At 36.2% G+C, this 20,991-nt stretch overlaps 1 protein-coding gene across 1 annotated transcript in view; it reads right to left on the bottom strand.

Moving 5' to 3' along the window:
• Window positions 1–20,991, bottom strand: part of Vps11 (vacuolar protein sorting 11) — a 457,238-nt gene that overhangs the window by 67,936 nt on the left and 368,311 nt on the right. Inside the window, exon 25 of the mRNA XM_090408066.1 lies at window positions 5,930–6,017. Coding sequence (XP_090264192.1) covers window positions 5,930–6,017 — 88 coding nt within the window. The remainder of the gene's footprint in view (window positions 1–5,929; window positions 6,018–20,991) is intronic.

Here is a 20,991-nt window from a genome sequence, read left to right as displayed (position 1 = left end):
AGCTGGTGATTAACCTTCATTTCATGTTACAGCTGCAAGCCATAGCATAAAAATGAAGAGATGGGTGGAAAGGAGATCAATGCTGCTTGCATGATATTCAGGAACTATTTAGTAGAAATGTCTAAATTTATTCCAAAGATCAGAAGGTTAAATGGGAGGGTGTGGAATGGATGGATGAGGAGATTAAGCATACAATAAAGAGAAAAAAAGGCATCATAGAGACAACATAAGAGGAGTGGTAATAATCAATTCTATGGGGAATATGGGGATGGTGACTCAGTTGGTCAGGGTAGCATGAGTTCAGTGTGGCTGGTGAGGCCAAGAGAGAGCCTTAGGAGTTCTTTCAATATGTAGTCACCAAAAAAAAAGGTGGGATGGCATTGATTGGAGAAAATGGTATAAGGATGGCTGTTGCAGAGAATATGGTTGGAGTATTTATTGGGCAGTTTTTCATTTTCATCTTGATGTCACATTCACAATGTGACATCAAGAATGACACAAATAATTTAATAACTAAATTAAATATTACATGCTGACCTTTCACTAAAACAAGTTAGCATTATCTAAGCACCTGAATTGTGCACTCTGAAAAAAAAAAGGAAAAACCTACAGAGCCAGAATAGTCGCAATCAAGAAGCTAGAAGCAGGAGTTATGTCCTTTTCGACAATATGCCGGCCTGGTTGGCCAAGTGGTCAGCGTATCTGCTCTCCAGCCAAAAGGCTGCAGGTTCAGATGTTTGTAATTGTTTGGAAAATACTAAGTGGTGATGATAGGGGGTAGATGGTATTGGTGTAGACGATGATGGTAGTTGCGGTTGTTGTAGTTGGATTGAGTGGAGGAGACAGAGAGGTTGTAGAGTAGGTGCCCTCCCTTGATGAGTCTTTGGTCTCCCTGGAGGTGTTAGGTAATAATAATAATAATATATTATATAACTGATACGAATGAGAAGATAATGCAGTGCTCTAAAATTTGTGAAGAAATATTTGACCTGCTTCTGTAAATACTTCTCTGTGACTTTTTTTTTTTTCCTCTAGCTAATGAAGTGGTTTCATTCTGAGGCATGTTGTGCCAATCCTCTCTTTTTTTTTTTTTGAGAGTTTGAGAGCAGTGGTTGATGAGGAGGAAACATATGGGGAGTTAGGTGGGCTTGATATTAATGGTTCATGTGTTTTGGGGCAATGTGCTAGAGAGATGACATCTGCCTTGATATATTTGTTTAATGTGAGTCTTACACTGGGTCAAGTTCCAGGGGAGTAGAGGGAGAGCAAGATTTTGCTCCTTCATAAAGAAGGTGACAGAATTCAAGCATCAAATTATAAGACTGTCTGTGGAAGGGCTGGTGGTAGAGCAGATGTGGCCTTGCAAGAAGACTTGAATAGACAGAGCGAATGAGCACGGAGTGGGAATACAGTTCAATGTTGCAAAATGTAAGTTATTAAAATTTGGAAAAAAAACAAAGATAGGATGTAGAATATACTCTTGGAGATGCAAGAAATAAGAGATCTTGGGGTGATGATGGATAAGGATCTGAAATTTAGGGGACATATTGCCAAAATTGTAATGGCAACACAATGAATTTTGGCAATGATGCAGAGGAAAGTGACTTGTAGAAGTAAAGAGATTCTGATTCCAAGTGTATAAGACTCTGATTAGGCAACATATGGACTACTGTGCAGAGATTTGGTCACCTGGTTTTCAAAAGGATGAAGAAATGTTGGAGGGTCCATAAGCAACTGACCAAAATAATTTCTGATTTCTGGAATGTTGAATATGAAGAAAGGTTTCAGACGATGCAATTGACAGAGTCTAGTGGATAGAAGGAAGAGGAGTGATATGATGCATAAGTTGATAAGGAGTTGTCATAGGATTAATGTTGAAGAAATCATCATCATCATGCATATCAAGGATTTAGGCCTAGCATGGCCTGTTTCTAGCATGACTGGCCTTAGAAGTCATCATTGAATCGTTTAAGAGGACGTCCTGGTTTTCTTTTTCCTAATGGCTTGTACTTTAAGGCTTGTTTTGGTAATCTTTCTGTTTTCATTCTTTGAACGTGTTCCATCCATTTATGCTTATATTTTTTAATTTTTTCTATTACTGGTTCTTGGTTTAATTCTTTCATAATTTCTTTGTATCTTTTGTGATCAAATAGGGTATACTTTGCAGTTTTTCTCATAAACTTCATTTCTGCTGTTGTTAATCTGTTTGTTTTATTGTCCAGATTTCGCTTCCATACATTAAGACTGGTAGGGCTAATGTATTGTATACTTTTAGTCTGGTTTGTTTTTGAACTAGGTTTGGTTTAAATATAGAGTTAATTACACCCGTTCTTTTTAAATATTTTGCAATTTTTATGTTTATATCTTTTTCATTTTCATATGTGATCGTACATCCTAGGTAATTAAATGAATTCACCTGTTCTAAGATCTTGTTATCTATTACTATTTTAGTTCTTGCTGGATCTTGTCCTTTAAACGCCATAGTTTTTGATTTTTCTGTTGATATTATCATACCATAATCTTTGGATATCTCATTTAGATCTAAAATAGCTTTCTGCAGTTTGAAGAGGTTTTTCATAAAATGGTGGGAGATTGGGGAAGAACAAGAGGTTATCTGTGGAAGCTGTATAAGGAGGGTGTGAGCAAGGGAATGAGAAGCAGGTGTTTTTTTTTTTTTTGCATGGAGAGTTGTGAATGATTGGAATGCATTGTCTGAGAGCATGGAGTCTGCATAGAATTTGAATGTGTTTATGGTATGGTATGAGTTTGTGTGTGTGTATGACAAAAGGGGATCTCCTACACCAGTGTTTCTCAAACTTCAGATATCCGCATACCCCTTCATATATTTTCATTATTACTGAGTACCCCCTTATCAAATAATAAATAAATAAAGTATATTTCATTGTAAATGTCTATTTTATTTGGATTTATATATTCATATAAACAAAAAATATGATTTTTAATAGAACAAAATTTGGAATAGGTTCCCTTTCATTTCCCGTCCATGAAAATCCACATTTCAAGTAATTCATATCATACTTACGAAGATTTTTCATCTTCTTACTAGTTGGTTCTCTAGAGATGTCAGACGACACACCCTTATCAAATTCATTTGATCCAGAGGCAATATCAACGTTTTCTTGTTGCTTACAGCCACTTGAATTTGCTATATTGTTCTCTTTTGTGGTTTATAAATCCAATCTTTAACCAATGATCCATACTTAAGAATTTGAAAGCTAAAAAAAATTGCCATAAATTTATCTACTTGAATATAACTCGCACTTTTTTCCCAAAATTAAAGCAAAAAAATCGTGGTGCAAGATATATGGGGGAATTTTCAGAAACTAAAGTTTTAAGAGAAAAAAAAACTGCAAATGGTGTTTTTTTAGACGTTCATATTTCTTCTTTTTTATAGCATATCTTTTTTAGACGTTCTCCTCATCCGATCATCTTCAAATATTCTTACAACTACAGTATACAGGAAACCAACATTCACAGGTCGTTATATTCTGAAAGAATCAGCCCATCATCCATGTCATAAAACAGGAATTATAAAATGTCTCATCAAAAGAGCCAAAACTAATTGTTCTACTTTTGATTATCTACAGAAAGAACTTTCTACTATCCAGCAACACATGAAACTCAATGGCTTTTCTGAAAAAAGTATTCAACGTCTTCTTACATCTTATAATCCTCCACAAAACAACAAAGATTCAATACGTCGAGTACCTATTCCTTATATCTCCGGTATTTCAGAACCTATCGCAAGAATTTTGAAGAAATATGATTTAACAGCTACGTATTCTCCTATTAACAAACTGTCTTCTCATTTTCCTTCTCCTAAAGACAAACGCTCAACTTTATCTCTTCCTGGAGTTTATCAAATTCCTTGCAACTGTGATCTCTCTTACTTTGGACAGACTGGACGTTCTCTTGAAAAAAGAATCCAAGAACATCAATCATCCATTCTTCACAATAAACCTGAAAAGTCTGGTTTGGCTCAACACGGGATTGAAACTGACCACAGCATCCTTTGGTCCAAAACGCGCCTCTTACATAGATCCCGTTATAGGTTCGAACGTTTGTTCAAGGAAAGCGTGGAGGCCTTGCTCCATCATCCCAACCTGAATCGTAATGACTGCATATCTATATCAAAAATCTGGGAAAGCCTAATCAAGATTACTCATTAATTTTTTTTTAATAGCAAATTCAATCATGTTTCTACTTCAAAATATTTCGTTTCATACTTAGTGATATAACATCACGCGGCATGTTCTAATTTCAACGATCTATTGTTAGTATTCTAGCTTGTATATTTTTTAAACTGTTCTTGTAATACCACCGACGATGGTCTGCTATTTCCAGACCGAAATATTTGGTTAAATAAATATCTTTCTTGTGATTACGTGATTATATCATTCAATGGTGTGACTTACCAAGAAGTACCTACTCGCTATCGCTACTTTAGGCATCGAGAACAGTTTCCTTGTGTGCATCGTCAAAGTCATCTACCCAAATAGCTTCATCTTCTTTCCCATTATTTCAAGCAAAAATTACCAGTAATTTACAAGACTTGAGATACGTAAGGCAGCTATGAAGAGGTGCATATGATTGGTGCGGTATTAACAAAAGATCGTGCAAACCAAAGCCAAATTAGCATTTCAACAGTTGAGTCGAAATGCTAATTCTCTTCAACCAAATTCCATAACATCTGAAACACATTCACTATATATTTCTTAGTTTTAACGCATTCACGACTGAGTGGTGTCATGCAAAACCATATGTTGCACCAGCAACATATGGTTTTGCTTGAGTTTATACAGCAGTTTCTGTTGGAGGGAAGATATCGTTCATTAGTTAGTGCTGTTTTTATCCCAGATGTCTCTAATTGCACTATTTGTTGAGAAATATGATTCCATGCATTAATGAAGCATAGCCGAAAATTGCCACATACCCCCCCCTGAAGACCTTTCGCTTTGAGAAACACTGTCCTACACGAATCTGTGACTCCATGGAGTCTTAGGATAATAATAACAATGAACCACTTTTACCAAAAAATTATTTAAAATAATTACGAAGTAATTCCTCCCTGGCTTGATACAATTTAATAAAATTTGGTAATCAGGATCACTGTTAAATTTTTTTGTTTCAACTGGACAATTTTAATGGCAAAATTTGGAAAAAAAACTGCTACAGTACATACAGCAAAAACAGCTCAAGTTCCATTGTTGTGATCATGAATAATGTTTACTATAGAATATTGTGTTTATAATATGTATCTATATATGACTGTTTATGATTTTTCCATAACTGCTTAGTACTGATTTGTTTTTCAGTATCATCACTCAACGAACATAACAGGTAATTTATTCATATCAGACTGTTGCTTAAATAAGGTTTTTAAGAGGCAAAAATAATGATTTTTTTTATTTGATCTTCTCAATCCTTAAATAAATAAATAAATACACAGTATAAATATTAATAATTAAAGAAGATGCTAGTTTACAGGACAAAGACCTTATAGTTTCAATTTTAGGAACTGATCAGAAGACTTTTTTCCCTCAGGAAATTTCTTCCTGAGGGTTCAGGTAGTTGATCTTTAGCAGGTTCAACTTCTCCCAAAAGATACCCAGGTTTTTAACACAATTCAGCAGAGGTGACCACAGAACTTGATACTACAATAATAAACTAGCTAGGATAAGAACATCAGGCAGAGCAGGAAAACAGTAATATTCTAGTAATGATTTTGTCTATCTACACTGGTTGGCTGGTGATCACACTAATTTTCTAGTGATGATAAAGGCAGAAATTAGCTACTGAAAAGTTATAGCTAAAGACCACCCTTATTCCATTCAGTGTAATATAAAAGGGGTAAAATATTTATTTATTTTCTAATTTATTTTACAAAATGAAGCAAAAAAAAACTTACCTTAATAACTGAGAGATTTGCTGTATTACTTTTTGCCATAATATTCACTACCATAATAGGAGAGAGCAAATTATTATCACTTATCTTTAAAAAAACATAAGGAATAGTAACTTTATTGACATTTCAGGATTATAATAATAATCAGGTATGAGAAAAAATATTCAACATGAGGCAAAAGTCAAATTATTATTATATGGGTATGTCCACGGAGTAAGAAGCCTTATCATGGGAGACCCACACTAATCATTATTTACATAATATCTGTCATATCTCTTAAACTCATTTGCTGTTAGGGCACTCGCAACCACCTCTGGCAATCCATTCCAGTCATTCACCATTCTCCAAGCAAAAAATTTAGCCCACACACCATTACTAACCACACTCTTAACGCAACTCCAGGGATGTCCCCCTAGTTCCCTCCGTAATCATCATGCACTGAAAAATTTCCCTTGTGTCAATCTTACATATTGACACAAAGTCAACTAAACTTCACAACCCACACACACCTTCAATCTATCTTCAGAGGGAGTATTTCACAGACCCTTAACCAGATTGGTCATTTGTCTCAATCTTCTCCACCACCTCCCCATCCCATAGTAATTCAGTTGACCAAATCTTGATGCTGCTTTATCACAATCTTATAAAAAGGGATAATAACTTCCCTATCACTATTTGTCAATGTGTTCTTCAACAAAGTAATTCTTGCAATATGTCCTATGAACTTCAACTCTCTGTTCATCATCACCCCTAATTTCCTAGCCTCATCAATTTCCTGCAATCCACCCCACTATAAACTACTCTTTAGTGTCTGTCTGCCATCCACCTCTCTATCCAGCCATCTTCATATCCAAAGATAGCCATACCCATTTGCTCCAACTTATGTAATAGTTTCCTGTGCAGTATTATGTAAAATGCCTTTGCAGAGTATTTGTAAACTATTTATAAAATGTGAGTTAACTACTATGGCAGGACCTACCCGCCTTAATACCATGGAGTATCATACAGCTATCCACCGATTCTTGACTTCTATCCTTACCCAGTTTTCCAACATCTTAATCACCATCCTTGGTCTGTAATTTGCTACTTCTGTCTTTGAGTCACTTTTATGGGTTCACTCATGTAAGTGATATACCATACCTTCTTTCCAGTCCCTCGGAACCTTACAAGAGCTGAGACTTAAGTTAAACAATTTCATCAGAGGCACTACCAGTTCTCTTGCACATTTCCATAGCACACAGGCTGATACATATCACCCAATCCCACTACCGTATTCATAATGATATTTATCAGTACTCTGAACACCTTCAGTTTGTCCATCTTAATTCTCATGCCAGTCTCCATGACCTGCAACTGCAAAATCTCTACCTGGATGATACACCTTTGCAAAGTGATTATTTAGTAACATAACTATTTCTTCTGCTTCTGTCATTTTCCTGGCATTGATTAAATTTATCCTTCCATAATCATTCCTACTTTTTTTTCATTCTGTTGGTCTCTATTTCCTGAAGGAGTCTGCATGATCATGCAATTTCTTTCTGTGCCAGCATAACTCTCATTCGTATTTTGAGCACTATCACTCACTGCTTCCACTACATTCTCCACAACATCTTGACAATCCTGCCTTATATCCTTATTTTCAGTTACTTCATTCTTTTGCCACTCGCATTTCTTATATTCACTTACAAAACATTTCTGACAAATATTTTTTCTGTTCTCACTCTCGTACCACTATCCATTCACTCTCAGCAATGAATACATTAAACACACGCTACATTGAACTAAATCCCGCACACTGATATCAGTCAACACATCGATGTCTTGGTGTCCATTTTTTTTGTGCGTGATTAGTATGACAGGTATTGTGTGATTAGTCAAAAGACTAATCACACAATACCTGTTTATACATCTTAAACGTATTCACTGTTGGGTGCTACCATCCACCTATGGCAATCTATTCCACTCATTCACCACTCTCTCCAAGTCAAGACCCTAGTCTGCTCACCCATACTAACAACATTCTATGACAACTTCCAAGTATGATCCCTGGTTCTGTCCCTACTCTTCATGTATTGAAAAATTTCTCTTGTTGCAATCTTATAGAATCCCTTTAGTAACTTTCTATTTATATAAGAAAGTTTCTAGTAACCCTTTAGTAAGTTTCTATTATATCACCTCTTCTTTGCCTGTCAGCTAAACTCTGCAACTTGCACACCTTCAATCTGTTCTCATAGCGAGCATTCCACAGACCTGTTGCCAGCTTATGTCTATACATATAAAATGGTTGGAATGCATTAATTAATATTATTTATAAAATTAATTCTAAATAATATTTATAATTAATTTTAAATTAAAGTATTAAATAAAAGGCAATTTGTGCTTTAATGGACTCCAATAATTTTTAAACAAAATATTTATTATTTATTTTAAGTATTAAATGCTTGTAAGTATTAATCAGTGTTTATACTATATTGTTTGAAAATTAAGAAAATTGTTTGAAAAAAAACAAATATATCTCAAAATAAGCCTATTTTGAGATATATTTGTGTTTGTTCTGGTTATTTTTCAGGTAAAGCAATTATTTTAAATTAAAAACAGTTGTTTCATTATTACAGGGATAGATTGTAAAAGATATTGTATTTTCCAGGAGGATAGAGGAAATAGGACTGGAGGAGTAGGCAATATTACTGATGATTGTTGAGGAGGATTTTAGGTCTTAGGGAGATGATTCATTTTGAGGCAAGGCTATTTGGCACAATCTCCCCAATTGCCATTGAGGAGATTGTGCAAGAGAAATGGTGTGCAGTTTGATGTATGAAGTGAATCTGATGGACAAAAGGACTTATATATGCCTGATAGACTATATTTAAATGGTTTTGGAATTAGATATTTGGAGAAAGTGTTGTTCAGTGAGAGTGTGATAGTGAAAAACCAGGGAAACAAGGATATTAGGGAGGATGAAAGCAAGCATGTGTCTGGCCATCCCTCTGATAAATGAGCATGGGTACAGTATGCAATGCCAAATTGGATTTCACAGGTCTCCAATTTAAACGGGTTGGTAATAACATTACACAAGGTTAACTATGGATACAAAGGGACATTGAAATGCATGTACTTATGCAAAAAAGGGTGAGGAGTTTTTAGCATTGGCAAACTCAACTTGGCCAAAAATTATAATCATCACTGAGACCTGGCTGACTGAAAATTATACAGTTACAGGGATAGAATGTAAAGGGTCTTGTATTTTCAGGGAGGATAGAAGGAACAGGACAGGAAGTGAGGTATTGCTGATGATGGCTGCAGAATTACAACCATCAAAATTAGAAAGTTAAAGGCACTTTAACTTCTAATTTTGATGGTTGTAATTCTGGCACTTTGTTTAGGGCTCATACTCAAAACACCACGTTTCGTCACCAGTAACGATCATTTCAAGGAGGTTTGAGTCCTTATGAGTGGTTTTAATGAGGTCCTTGCACTGTTCAATTTGATACATTTTTTGGTCGTCGGTCAACTTGTGGGGAACAAATCACGAATTCAATTTACTAAGGCCCAAACTCTCGGTCAAAATGTTGTGCACAGTTGATTTTGGAATTCCCAATTCATCTTCAAATCTCACGGATGATTTAGGGTTTTCTTTGATAAAATCACACACTTTTTGGATGTTAACTTCATTTCGTCCAGTTTTTGGATGGTTTTTCGTCGTCCTCAAGCATCTCACAACCACTTTGAAATCGTTTAAACCACTCATAAACTTGAGTACAGGATAAGCATTCATCACTGTATGCTTTTTGAAGAATCTGATGCATTTCGGTAAAACGTTTACCAAGTTTAACACAAAAGTCAATTGCAGCTCTCTGTTTGAAACTCATTTTTCAATAGTTCGTCAAAACACACTGTCACTCTTTGCACTATAACTCGGATTCTAACGAATCCGAGTTATAGTGCAAATGTCATAAACAGTTAACACAACACCACTGAAGGTTGCTGCTTTTGACAACAAAAAGATACAACAGGTGGAGCCACTAGTTTCTTCAATTTTCGAAAAGTTCGGTTTCTTTTTGGACAGAGAATGTACTGCAAAAGTTGGTAAAATAGCTCAATGAATTATTTGGATGTTGAAAAACACACTAACAAGTAAAGATAAGGAAGTTATTATCCCTCTTTATAAGGCTATGAATCGGCCACATCTTGACTACTAGGCAGAGATTTGATCACCTGGGTTTCTTGGTGATCAGAAGGTGGTCAAAAAGATTCAAAGATGAGTGACAGGTCTGTGAAATATTCTCTACAAGGATAGGTTAAAGTTTAGTTTAGAGGCAGAAAAAGAGGGAACATGATCAAAACTTTTAAGATATTGAAGGGATTTTATAAAATTGTTGCAAGTGAAAATTTTCAATATATGACAAATAGTCAGAGAACTAGGGACCCATCAATGGAAGTTGTGTAAAAGTGCGGTTAGTAGGGATGTGCAGACCAGATTTTTTGTGTGGAAAGTGGTAAGTGAAGGGAATGTATTGCGAGAATTGGTTGCGAGTTCCCTGATGGTGAATGGATTCAAAGAGAGGTATGATGGTTGATTTGGGTCTCCCACAATGATTCTCTGGTCTCTGTGGAGATGCTGTAAATAAAAATAATAATAATTTCATCCTTGTGAAGGCAAAATCAGAAGCTGGAGTGTAGAGGATATGGTGATGGAGGAGAGACTGATGGTAAACTAGCAGGAAGTATATGAGAAATCAAGTATTTCCTTGATGTTAACAAACTTGTACTCTTGTTCTAAATTTGATGTTAATATGGCAACAGGACTTGACAGTATATGGCCACGTGTCATGAAGGTATGCTCTTTGGAATTAACGGCACCATTGGCACACCTATTTAACATGAGTTTTGCATCAGAGTGAGTCCCAAAGATATGGAAGGTGAGAAAAATTGTTCCACTTCACAACATGGGGGTTAAGACTGAGGCTACAAATTATAGGCCAATCTGTGTGTCTGGAGAAGTGTTAGAGAAGTTGGTGAGGACCAGGATTCAGAAATGGGTTAATTATGGTAATATGAAAATATTATAATAGAAGTTTTCTTTATGATGTAAATTGTAAGCATGGGTTTGTTGGGAGGGAGGGGGTCATGTTTCAGCAATCTACTTGAGTATTATAACTAGGTGACAAATTCACCTCGACAAAGACGATGTAGCAGATAAGGTGGTGTACTTAGATTTTTCAAAGGCCCATGATACACTACAACAAGACAAGCTAGTAGCTAAATTGAAACAGATGGGATTAGATAACATGACTAGTAAGCTGGATAGTTGATTGGCTGTTGGACAGGTACAGCAGGTTGTGTATGGATAATAGGTATCCCAAAAGAGGAAAGTTGCTAATGGAGTGCCACAGGGATCTGTTTAAGGACCATTACTGTTACTTGTACATTAATGACATTGTGACAGGTTTCACTGGAGATGCAGTTGATGCCAATGATGCAAAGTTGGGAAGAGCTATGAAAAGAACAGAAGACATTGTGGCTTTGTAGGAGGAGGAGGAGGAGGATCTGAATAGACTATGTAAGTGGAGCTATCAATTTAATGTTGTAAAGTAATCTTGAAATTTGGTAAGAAGGTTGGGATGCAGAGTATACAAATAAAGAAGAAATTTTAAAAGAGGTGCAGGAGATAAGAGATCTGAGCGTGATGGAGGACAGACTTGAAGTCCAGAGGTGACAATGCTAAAATTGTAAAAACATTCAAACAAATTATAGCAATAAAGAGGAGGACATTGACATGCAGATGCAAAGTGGTTATGCTTTCTTATATAAGGATTTGATCATATGGAATACTGTGCACAGATTTGGTCACCTGGTTTTGAGGGGGATGAGGATGTATTGGAGAGGGTCCAGAGAAGGTTTACTAAGTCAGTGTAAGGTCTGTTTAATTTCAGATACAAAGAGAGATTGTGGGAATGTAACTTAGTCTTGTGACAGAGTAAGAAGGGAGAATATGACTGAGACATATAAGTTGGCAAGGGGTTGTGACCAGATTATTGTGGAGTAGATATTTAATAGAGTAGAGGGAAGCAGGGGTAGAACTAGAGGCCATCGCTGTAAGCTGTATAAAGACGATGTGAGTAGGGGAGTGAGAAGTAGGTTCTTTGCAAGGAGAGTGATTGACAAGTGGAATGCATTGCCTGAAAGTATGGTGGGTGTAGAAATTGTGAATGGGTTTAAGGCATGGCTTGATGATTTTTTGCATGAGAAAGTATAGATCCCTTTCAATAGTCCTTTGACTTCATGGAGGTCAGATAATAATAATATTATTATTATTATCATGTCCAACATCAAATTTACTCAATTCTTCATATACTGTATTTCCTGTTCGCTCACCACCACCATCTCCACTTCCCAGTGTGCTCAAGTTCTGCATGATGTCTCATTCATGAGGATGAAATACCTTAACATTTAATATCTGAATTATATCCTCTGCTGTTGTTATCATTCTAGTATTTTCAGCTTACATCATCTTTCTTCTACTGACCATTGTCTAATACAGATAGTTCCTGAGTAGGGCCAAAGCGGTTAATCTCCTTTCTATCCAATTCATCATTCCATGAAATATCTGCAAGCTGTCTCCTGACTTTTCATAATCACCAGCCTTATATTTCCATATACAGGGTGTTCGGGATAAATTTGACAGTTTCGTAAGGAAAAAGAAAATCTTCTTTGTATCTATTAAATTTAATGAATTGACAAAAAAAATTACAGGCAGAGTTAATTACAATACTATCAACAAGATTTACTCAAAATAACCACCATTAGCATCGATCACAGCTTCAATTCTGCTTCGGAACCTCGAACAAGCTGATGCTACAGTCTCCCTGGGAAGGGCCGCAAAAACTGTTTTAATTTTATCCATTAACTGGGCTTTTGTATTACTGGAAGTGCGATTGGTGTCTTTTTCAACTGCGCCCCATACAAAATAATCCATGGGGTTAAGGTCTGGGGAGTTTGGAGGCCAAACATTTGGACTGGTGAAGTCGTAGAAATTTTCAGACAACCATTTTTGACTTTTCCCAGAGGTGTGGCAAGGGGCCGAATCCTGCTGCCATACATACGGCCTACCATTGCCTATCCTTGTTATCCAGGGCTTGACTACAGTTAGCAACTCCACGAACAAAGCCCGAATTCCAATGCCAGGGTTCTTCAACACATGTTCCTGCAGATTTGCGAGGAATTCTGCTGTACGAACGCAATCAGATCGTCTGCTAGGGATCTTTCTTCTTGCTACATCCTCGTAGTCACCATTGCAAGTCTCTAGTTCATGCCTGATTGTTTTTACTGTATTCAGGGAGCATTGGGCAGCAGTCGTAATATCCTTATTTTGATGGCGGGCACGAATCATCATGATACAAGTTATTCTCTTCCATGATTCAGGTGGGTTCCAGCTATCCATCCTTTCTGACATCTTGTATATGAATGAAGAAGGGTCCAAACTTTTAAATGAAGAGAAGTGTGTGTTAATACATGTAACTTACGGAAAAATATAATTAATTATAAATATGTCAAATTTATCCCGAACACCCTGTATATCCCTTTCTCACAGAAGTCCTGATTAAGTCACAGTCACTCTCACCAAATGGAGGAAGATTTGGCATCCCATTTATAACATCCTTTGATGAGATGATCAAATTCAAGGCACTTGATTTTTATGTGTTTTCTATTATATACTGACTAAGGTAGTTGTCTCTGAAAAATTCAAGAAATTCATTCTCTTTGGAATGGGAGTCACATCTTATGTGACTCCCAGGTGCAATCTATATTACTATTATTATTATTATTATTACATGATAATAATAATAATAATAATAATATTATTACATGACACCTCCAGGGAGTCCAAAGACTCATCGTGGGAGGGCACCTATTCTACAACTGTCTTCTCTCAAGCTACACCAACGGCATCTACCGCCGAACATTACCATTTCTACAGACAATCACAAACATCCATGCCTACGGCAGGATTCGAACCTGCAGCCTTTTGGCTGGAGAGTAGATACGCTAACCACTCGGCCAACCAGCCGGCATTACCATATTACCATAATTAAAACCACCCATAATGATCCCCTTTTCATATTTGCTTGGCTAATTTGCCTATGTTTCCATCACATTGCCCTCCAAATGTCCTATAGCAACATCCAACTAAATATTTCATCCTATCCAGCCCTACCTCACACTATGCTGCCTCAAAGCCACTGCCACTGTTTGCCATTGCATCTCTTCATGCTGAATAACACTTCTGGTATCATTAGTAATATTCCCTTCACCTTCCAACTAGATCACACAGACATACTAATTTACCTGCATGCTTTTTGTGTACTCAACTTCTGTAGTTTGCATAGTCAGTGAAAAGGGTGATCATTATGAGTGGTTTGGTGAATACATTGGGCCTCAGACAATAGGCATCAGATGCAGATATATAAACTTGCATTTAGTGTAAAGTGAATAATATTTTTATGAAGGACAGGAGGGGAGGGGGAATGCTGCTGATGAGGGGGAGGACTCCACCTCATACCTGATGAGATGGAGTCTAATAAAATCAAATACATGGTAGGGTGTTGTTACAGAACTAGTGGACCAGTTGCTAGTGATGACAAAATACATTACTAAATAAACATAATGGGTGAGAAATGAGTAATCATAATGGGTGACTTTAATTATCCAAATAACACTTGGGTAGTGGTGACATCTCATGAGAAGAAGGAAACCAAATTTATTGAACTGTTGCGAGACAACTTCATCAAAAAGCATGCGAAAGAAGGAATTCAAGGCTAAGAGAGAGATCTGATTATAATACCACAGGGGGTTTCAGTTAAAGATGGACTCTTCTGCTTCCTTTTGGTTACAGTGATCATACTGTAATGACTTGGAAAGTGGCAATCATCATGCATGTTCCAATCAGAAAATGTTATGTGCCAAACCATAAAGCAGGATTTGACCAACTGAGGAGTATGTTAAATTCCTCCCCATGATAGTCTGCTGGATGGCAGCATTACATAGGAAGTATTTAAAAAAATATTCAGATGTGTCCTGAGAGTTCAAAGAATAAATAGCATAGGAGTGAAATGTATGTGCAGTCTTATTAAGCAAGAGATTCTTAAGAAGAAAATGATGTGGAAGAAGAACTAGGCATAAAGATAATGGCAGCTATGAAATTATAATCAGCAGGCCAGAAGAGTCATGACTGTTATACAGAAAGATTAGTAAAGAAAGAAACTGGCTCTGCAAGCTAAAGACAATCCAACAATCCAAAAGAATTCTATCATTATGCTGCAAGTAAAAGAAATAACTCTGAATGCAGATGGCATACAGTTGATATATGCAGAAGAGACTGTTTGACTAATGAGTGCCCCATTTTGCAAACAGTATATGATTTGAGTCTTAGAACAGGGAAGCTTTCACAGGAGTAGAAAGAATGTATGATAATTCCATTACAGAAGGGTGGTGAAAGGCTAATTTATCTAAACTACTGACCTACCAGTATCTTTGGAGTTTTGGTGAAGATTTTGATAAAGTTGGTTAGGGCTCACATATAGAAATGGGTTGACAGTGAAACTGTACTTTGCAATGAACAGCATGGATTTACTAAGGGAAAGTCATGTTTGAGCAACTTGCTCACATTCTATAATAATGTTCCCATTGAGGGGAGTGGATATACCATGATACTTTTAGACTTTGCTGAGGCGTTTGATAGGAGACGTCATGGAAAACTGTTGCATAAATTAGAGAATATGGGATTGGTAGCATGGATAAGAGGATGACTTTCTGGCAGATATCAGAATATGATATCTGCCAGAAATGTAGTATATGGGGAGATGTGAGTCTGTAAGATTTAAAGTGACCAGTGGCATACCACAGAGATCAGTAATTGGTCAACTGTTATTCAGTCTTTACATTAATGAAGAGAAGGATTTGACAGATGGCGTTTGCTGATGATGCAAAGATAGATAAACTAATCAGGAATGTGAGTGATGATATGCAGTACTTGCAGTTCAATGTTCATAAATGTGAAGTTAAGCACTTTGGTGTGATAAGATATTCAATGTCATATAATATTGGTGAGATTATGGTAGAAGAAATTAACAGGCAAGGGATCTTGGAGTTTTAGTAGATAGGAAGTTGAAGTTCAAGGACCATGTAACAAATTTTGCAAATACAACTCTGAAATGCTGAAAGAAATGCTTCAACAAACCTTGACATGTAAAGTAAAGGAAGTTATTTTGCCTCTTTACAAGGCCTTGATATGCCTTCACATGGACTACTGTGGGCAATTCTGGTCTCCTGGTTTTCATGGTGATGCTACTAAAGTGGAGAGAGTGAGTGCAAAGTAGAGTGCTGGACTGTGGAATACATATTATAAAGACAGACTGAGAATATATGAACTGCAGGAACTAACAAGCAGGAGAAAGGGGGGGTTACATGACTGAGACTTACTAACTTCTGAAAAGGTTATAGGATATAAATAGAATGTTTTATTTTATGGAGGATGGGGAGAGGATGAGAGGGCATCCATGGTAGTTGGGATTGAATAAAGTTGAGAAGAGAGTAAAAGATAGATTTTTGTTTTTTCTCTTATAGAGTGGTGTGTGATTGAAATGGATTACCTTTGGAGGTGGTGAAAGTAGATAGTGTGAATGAATTTAAGAAAAGGTATGACAGCTGGTGCCGGTGATAAGTGGCCTCCCTTGATAAGTTCCTGACTCCCCGGAGGTAATAATATTAATAATAAGCAACATGACACCTTTCCCAAGTCCAACAATATACTCTCTTTAAAACAGCCATCTGTTCTGCATTTACCACTACATGATATTATCTGTGCATTTTTTAAACCAGTGGTTATGATTCCCTGTAAAAAAGATAATATATACCACATTTGCAAAGTCCAACAATATACCCTCTTTAAAACAGCCATCTGTTCTGCATTTACCACTACATGATATTATCTGTGCATTTTTTAAACCAATAGTTACGATTCCCTGTAAAAAAGATAATATATACCACATGCCCTGCTCCATCTTGCCATCTCTTAATTAATATATATATATATTATATATATTAGGGTTACCAAGTAATTTTATAAGCTTGGTTATTTAACTCCTAATCTCAAGTATGCAAACAATTAAGTTTGCGCCTGAAACACAGTTCAAGTCTAAAGATGGTACAACACCAGGGCAACTCACTGTAAAGGTGAGTAAAGCTCTGATCACTATTCTTAGTATTTTCCCATAATATAAAGCACATCCCACTATAAGATACTAAGAATAGTGAAAATACTAAATAAATACTAAATACTAAGAATAGTGATCAGAGCTTTACCCACCTTTACAATGAGTTGCCCTGGTGTTGTACCATCTTTAGACTTGAACTATGTTTCTGGCGCAAACTTAATTGTTTGCATACTTGGGATTAGGAGTTAAATAACCAAGCTTATAAAATTACTTGGTAATCCTAATATACAGTATCCCCAAGTTAAAAAATTAATCACACACACACACACACACACACACACACACACACATATATATATATATATATATATATATGATTACTTGTGTGTCTTGTGTTCTGAAAAGTGTTTTTTGTGCTCTGGGATGCTAGTCTAAAATGAAGAAAATATCAACAGCTTAATAACTGATCATATGTATTTTGTTCTTGTAATATTGTTGTGAATAAATAATGGTAAATCATTAAAATGAATAATTGCTAATGCATAAACCATTCTCAACATATATGTTAAATATTCACTTTCAACATCATGGAAAGCCAAACAAACAAACAAATAATGTTGGCTTATGTGACATACTTTGATATTTTTTTTTATAAGCAATATGAAAGTAGAAATCACACACACACATATATATATGGCAACAAATTATAGGCCAATCTGTATATTTGGAGTTGTGGTGAAGGTACTAGAGAGATTGAAGAGAAGTAGGATACAAAAATAGGTTGATAACAGCAGTATTCGCTGTGGTTATCAGCATGGGTTTATTAAACAGAGATCATGTTTTGCTAACTTATGTATTATAACAAGGTGACAAATGTCTTGGACAAGAGTATATACAGTGATATACAGAGTTTGCAAAAGTTTTTGATATACTGCTACCCAATAAGATGTTAATTAAACTGAAACAAATGGGACTGAGTTGGATCAGTAACTGGCTGTCAGATAGGTATCAGAAAATTGTATATGGGGTGCAGTATTCCAAAAGATAAAGGTCACTAGTGGTCTGCTGCAGGGATCAGTTTTTAGACCACTGTTGTTTAATTTGTATATTAATGATATTGGGATGGATTTAACTGGTGATATGCAACTGTTTGCAGATGATGCAAAATTGGGGAGAGCAATGCAGAGTCAAGCAGATGTTATAGCCTTACAGGAGGACTTGAATAGATTGCATGAATGGGCAGGTAAATGGAACTCTCAGTTTAATGTTGTAAAGGGTAAGATTTAAAAATTTGGTAAGCAATGATGGGATTCAAAGTATACACTTGGCAGGGAAATTTTAAAGGAGGTGGAAGAGATGAGAGATCTGGGGGTGGTTGTGGACAATGATCTGAAATTCAGGGCCCACACACTGTACAAATTGTGAAGACATCACATCAGACAATGGCAATGAGGATATGTCAGAAAGGCTACAGAGAAGATTCATAAAGGTGATCAGTGGTCTCTGGAATGTGGAGTATGAGGACAGATTGAGAGAATGTAAATTGCAAAGCCTCATGAATAGGAGGAGGATGGGGGGGGGGGGAAGGCATATGATCGAGACATATAAGCTAGTCAGAGATTGTTACTGGGTTGACATGGGAGAGATTTTTTCATAAAATGGGAAGGGAGATAGGGGAGTGGTGATAGAACAAGAGGCCATCGCTGGAAATTGTATAAGGAGGATGTAAGTAGAGGAGTGAGGAGAAGAACATGGAGAGTGGTTGTTAAGTGGAATGCACTGCATGAGTCTGATGTGAATGTAGACACACTGAACCATTTTAAGGCATGGTTGGATGAGCTTTGTGTGATAGTGTGTACCTTGTTAAGTCGAAGTGAACCAGAATATTAAAGAAAATTATGTTTCACTCAGACTTAACATCATTGTCACTCTCTTAAAAGAATTAATGATTTATCAGAATTGTAGAAGCACTTGTATAGAAATTTTACCTTTAGTTTTATAGCTTATCTTATTTTGTAATGTGAAATTTCATTATAATTTTGGGGTATAGCTGCTTAGTCTCAGATAGTATGTAAATAACTAACCATTTGCTGGGTGAGAGATAATAACCAAAATGTGAAATGGCCGACTTCAGAAATACGTAGTGAGAGTACAGGTACATCTGTTATGTAGCACGGTGCCTCCCCCCCTCCCCCAACATGACGCTACGAAAGTTATGAGAGGATTCCGCGAGCAGTGCTTAGTGCCGTGTGACATAGAGAACGTATGACGTAGATATCAGATGGCAAATGAGAAAAGTGGCGCACCGTTTAAAAGGAGCGGTAACGCTGCATACAGGGCTTTTAGACGTTTTCCTGCTGCTGTATTCTTGTGCCTCGGAAGTCCGGCTGGTATGGAGCCTTCACGTGGGTTTCCTTTGTTCAAGGAAGTTACGACCAAATGACCAAGGGAACTTACCAGTTGGAAACAAAAGCCCAGCAGATCATGATAGTGGAAAACTACAGACATCTCCCAATATGTAGTATAGAGGAAAATCGTAAAGAGTATCCAGTAAAGTGTGAAGTGAAGCGGTAAATGTGGGTAGATATCTGACGAGATACTGAAGCGGTTAAAGCAGCATACCAGCAAATTGGTAAGGTGAAAACTTTATGTCTTTTAACTAATGGAACTGAACGAGAAGATTTATTGTATGTGCAGCTAGAGACTCTTTGAACTGTTAAGTGATAGATTTAAGAAGGAAACAGAATATTGTCTCATGAATGTACCTCGAGAGAGAGTGATATACTAGAGTTCTTAATTAGGCCCGAGATATATGTAAATTGGATAAGATTTGTCAGAGAAGATTGTGAATGAAATTTGATATATATTAAGGGTGAGATTTGATCGAGTAGAGTGATACAACAAGACTAAGTGATAAATGTTATTAATTAGGTTTCTCAGATAGAATTTTATGGAAAGGACAAATAACTGTATGTAAGAGTACTAATGCTGTACCTAAATATTATTGAATGATTAACTCAGTGTTTCAAACTGTATTATACGTATTCTACTTGCAAATGAAAATGTTTTGTTTAACTATAAATGTTGTCTTGCCTATACTTAGATCCTACTGCACTTGCTCATAAAATATAGCGAACCTTGAAAGGCGGAAAAAATGAAATATTATCAGGTCATTGACTGCAAGTTTAAAAATTATAAATGACAAGAGTGAATGCTGACTGGATTCTAACTCCTTGGTCTTACATGTTTAGTATATCCTAGAATTCAGGGTGGTGCAGCGTTAATAAATAAATTTTCTCTGAATTTGAAAAGGGAGATAGAACCAGTGCTGAGATAAAGAAATAGACATTCGCCATTTGCATTTCTTTGTCTGACAGAACAAAAACTTCACCGTCGATTTCGGCTTAAGTAATAAGTATACTGAGATAGAAGTTAAAAGATAAATGATATTGAAAAAGTGATAAGAAAGTAATAAGAAGGAATTAAAGGGAGAAAGATAGAAATAAGAGATATATGTGTACAAGAGATAGAAAGGGTCTTAAAACACAAGGGGACAACACAACAACCTCCCACAATGAGTCCCTGACTCCATGGAGGTCAGATAGTGGAAGTTTTCATCCTGGAGTTTTATTCCTTACAAAAATACACAAAAACCACCTAGAACACATCATCTGATAGGCATAAAGTAATAATAGTAAAAAGTTATTCTTATATATTCTTTTATGCTTTCCGTTTTATTTATTTATATATTTTTACATATTATATTATTTTATATTATATTGAATGAGCTACGGCTATCTTATCTTCACAAGCGGCATCATGGCTTGATTCAAATCATCACTTGCCAAAATA

Source organism: Typopeltis vanoorti, chromosome 18, assembly GCF_054136105.1.
Source record: "Typopeltis vanoorti isolate ZY-2024b chromosome 18, IOZ_Tvanoo_1.0, whole genome shotgun sequence".
Taxonomy (NCBI): Eukaryota; Metazoa; Arthropoda; class Arachnida; order Uropygi; family Thelyphonidae; genus Typopeltis; species Typopeltis vanoorti.
The sequence above is the reverse complement of the archived record's forward strand: the minus strand, read 5'-3'. Positions and strand labels throughout refer to the sequence as shown.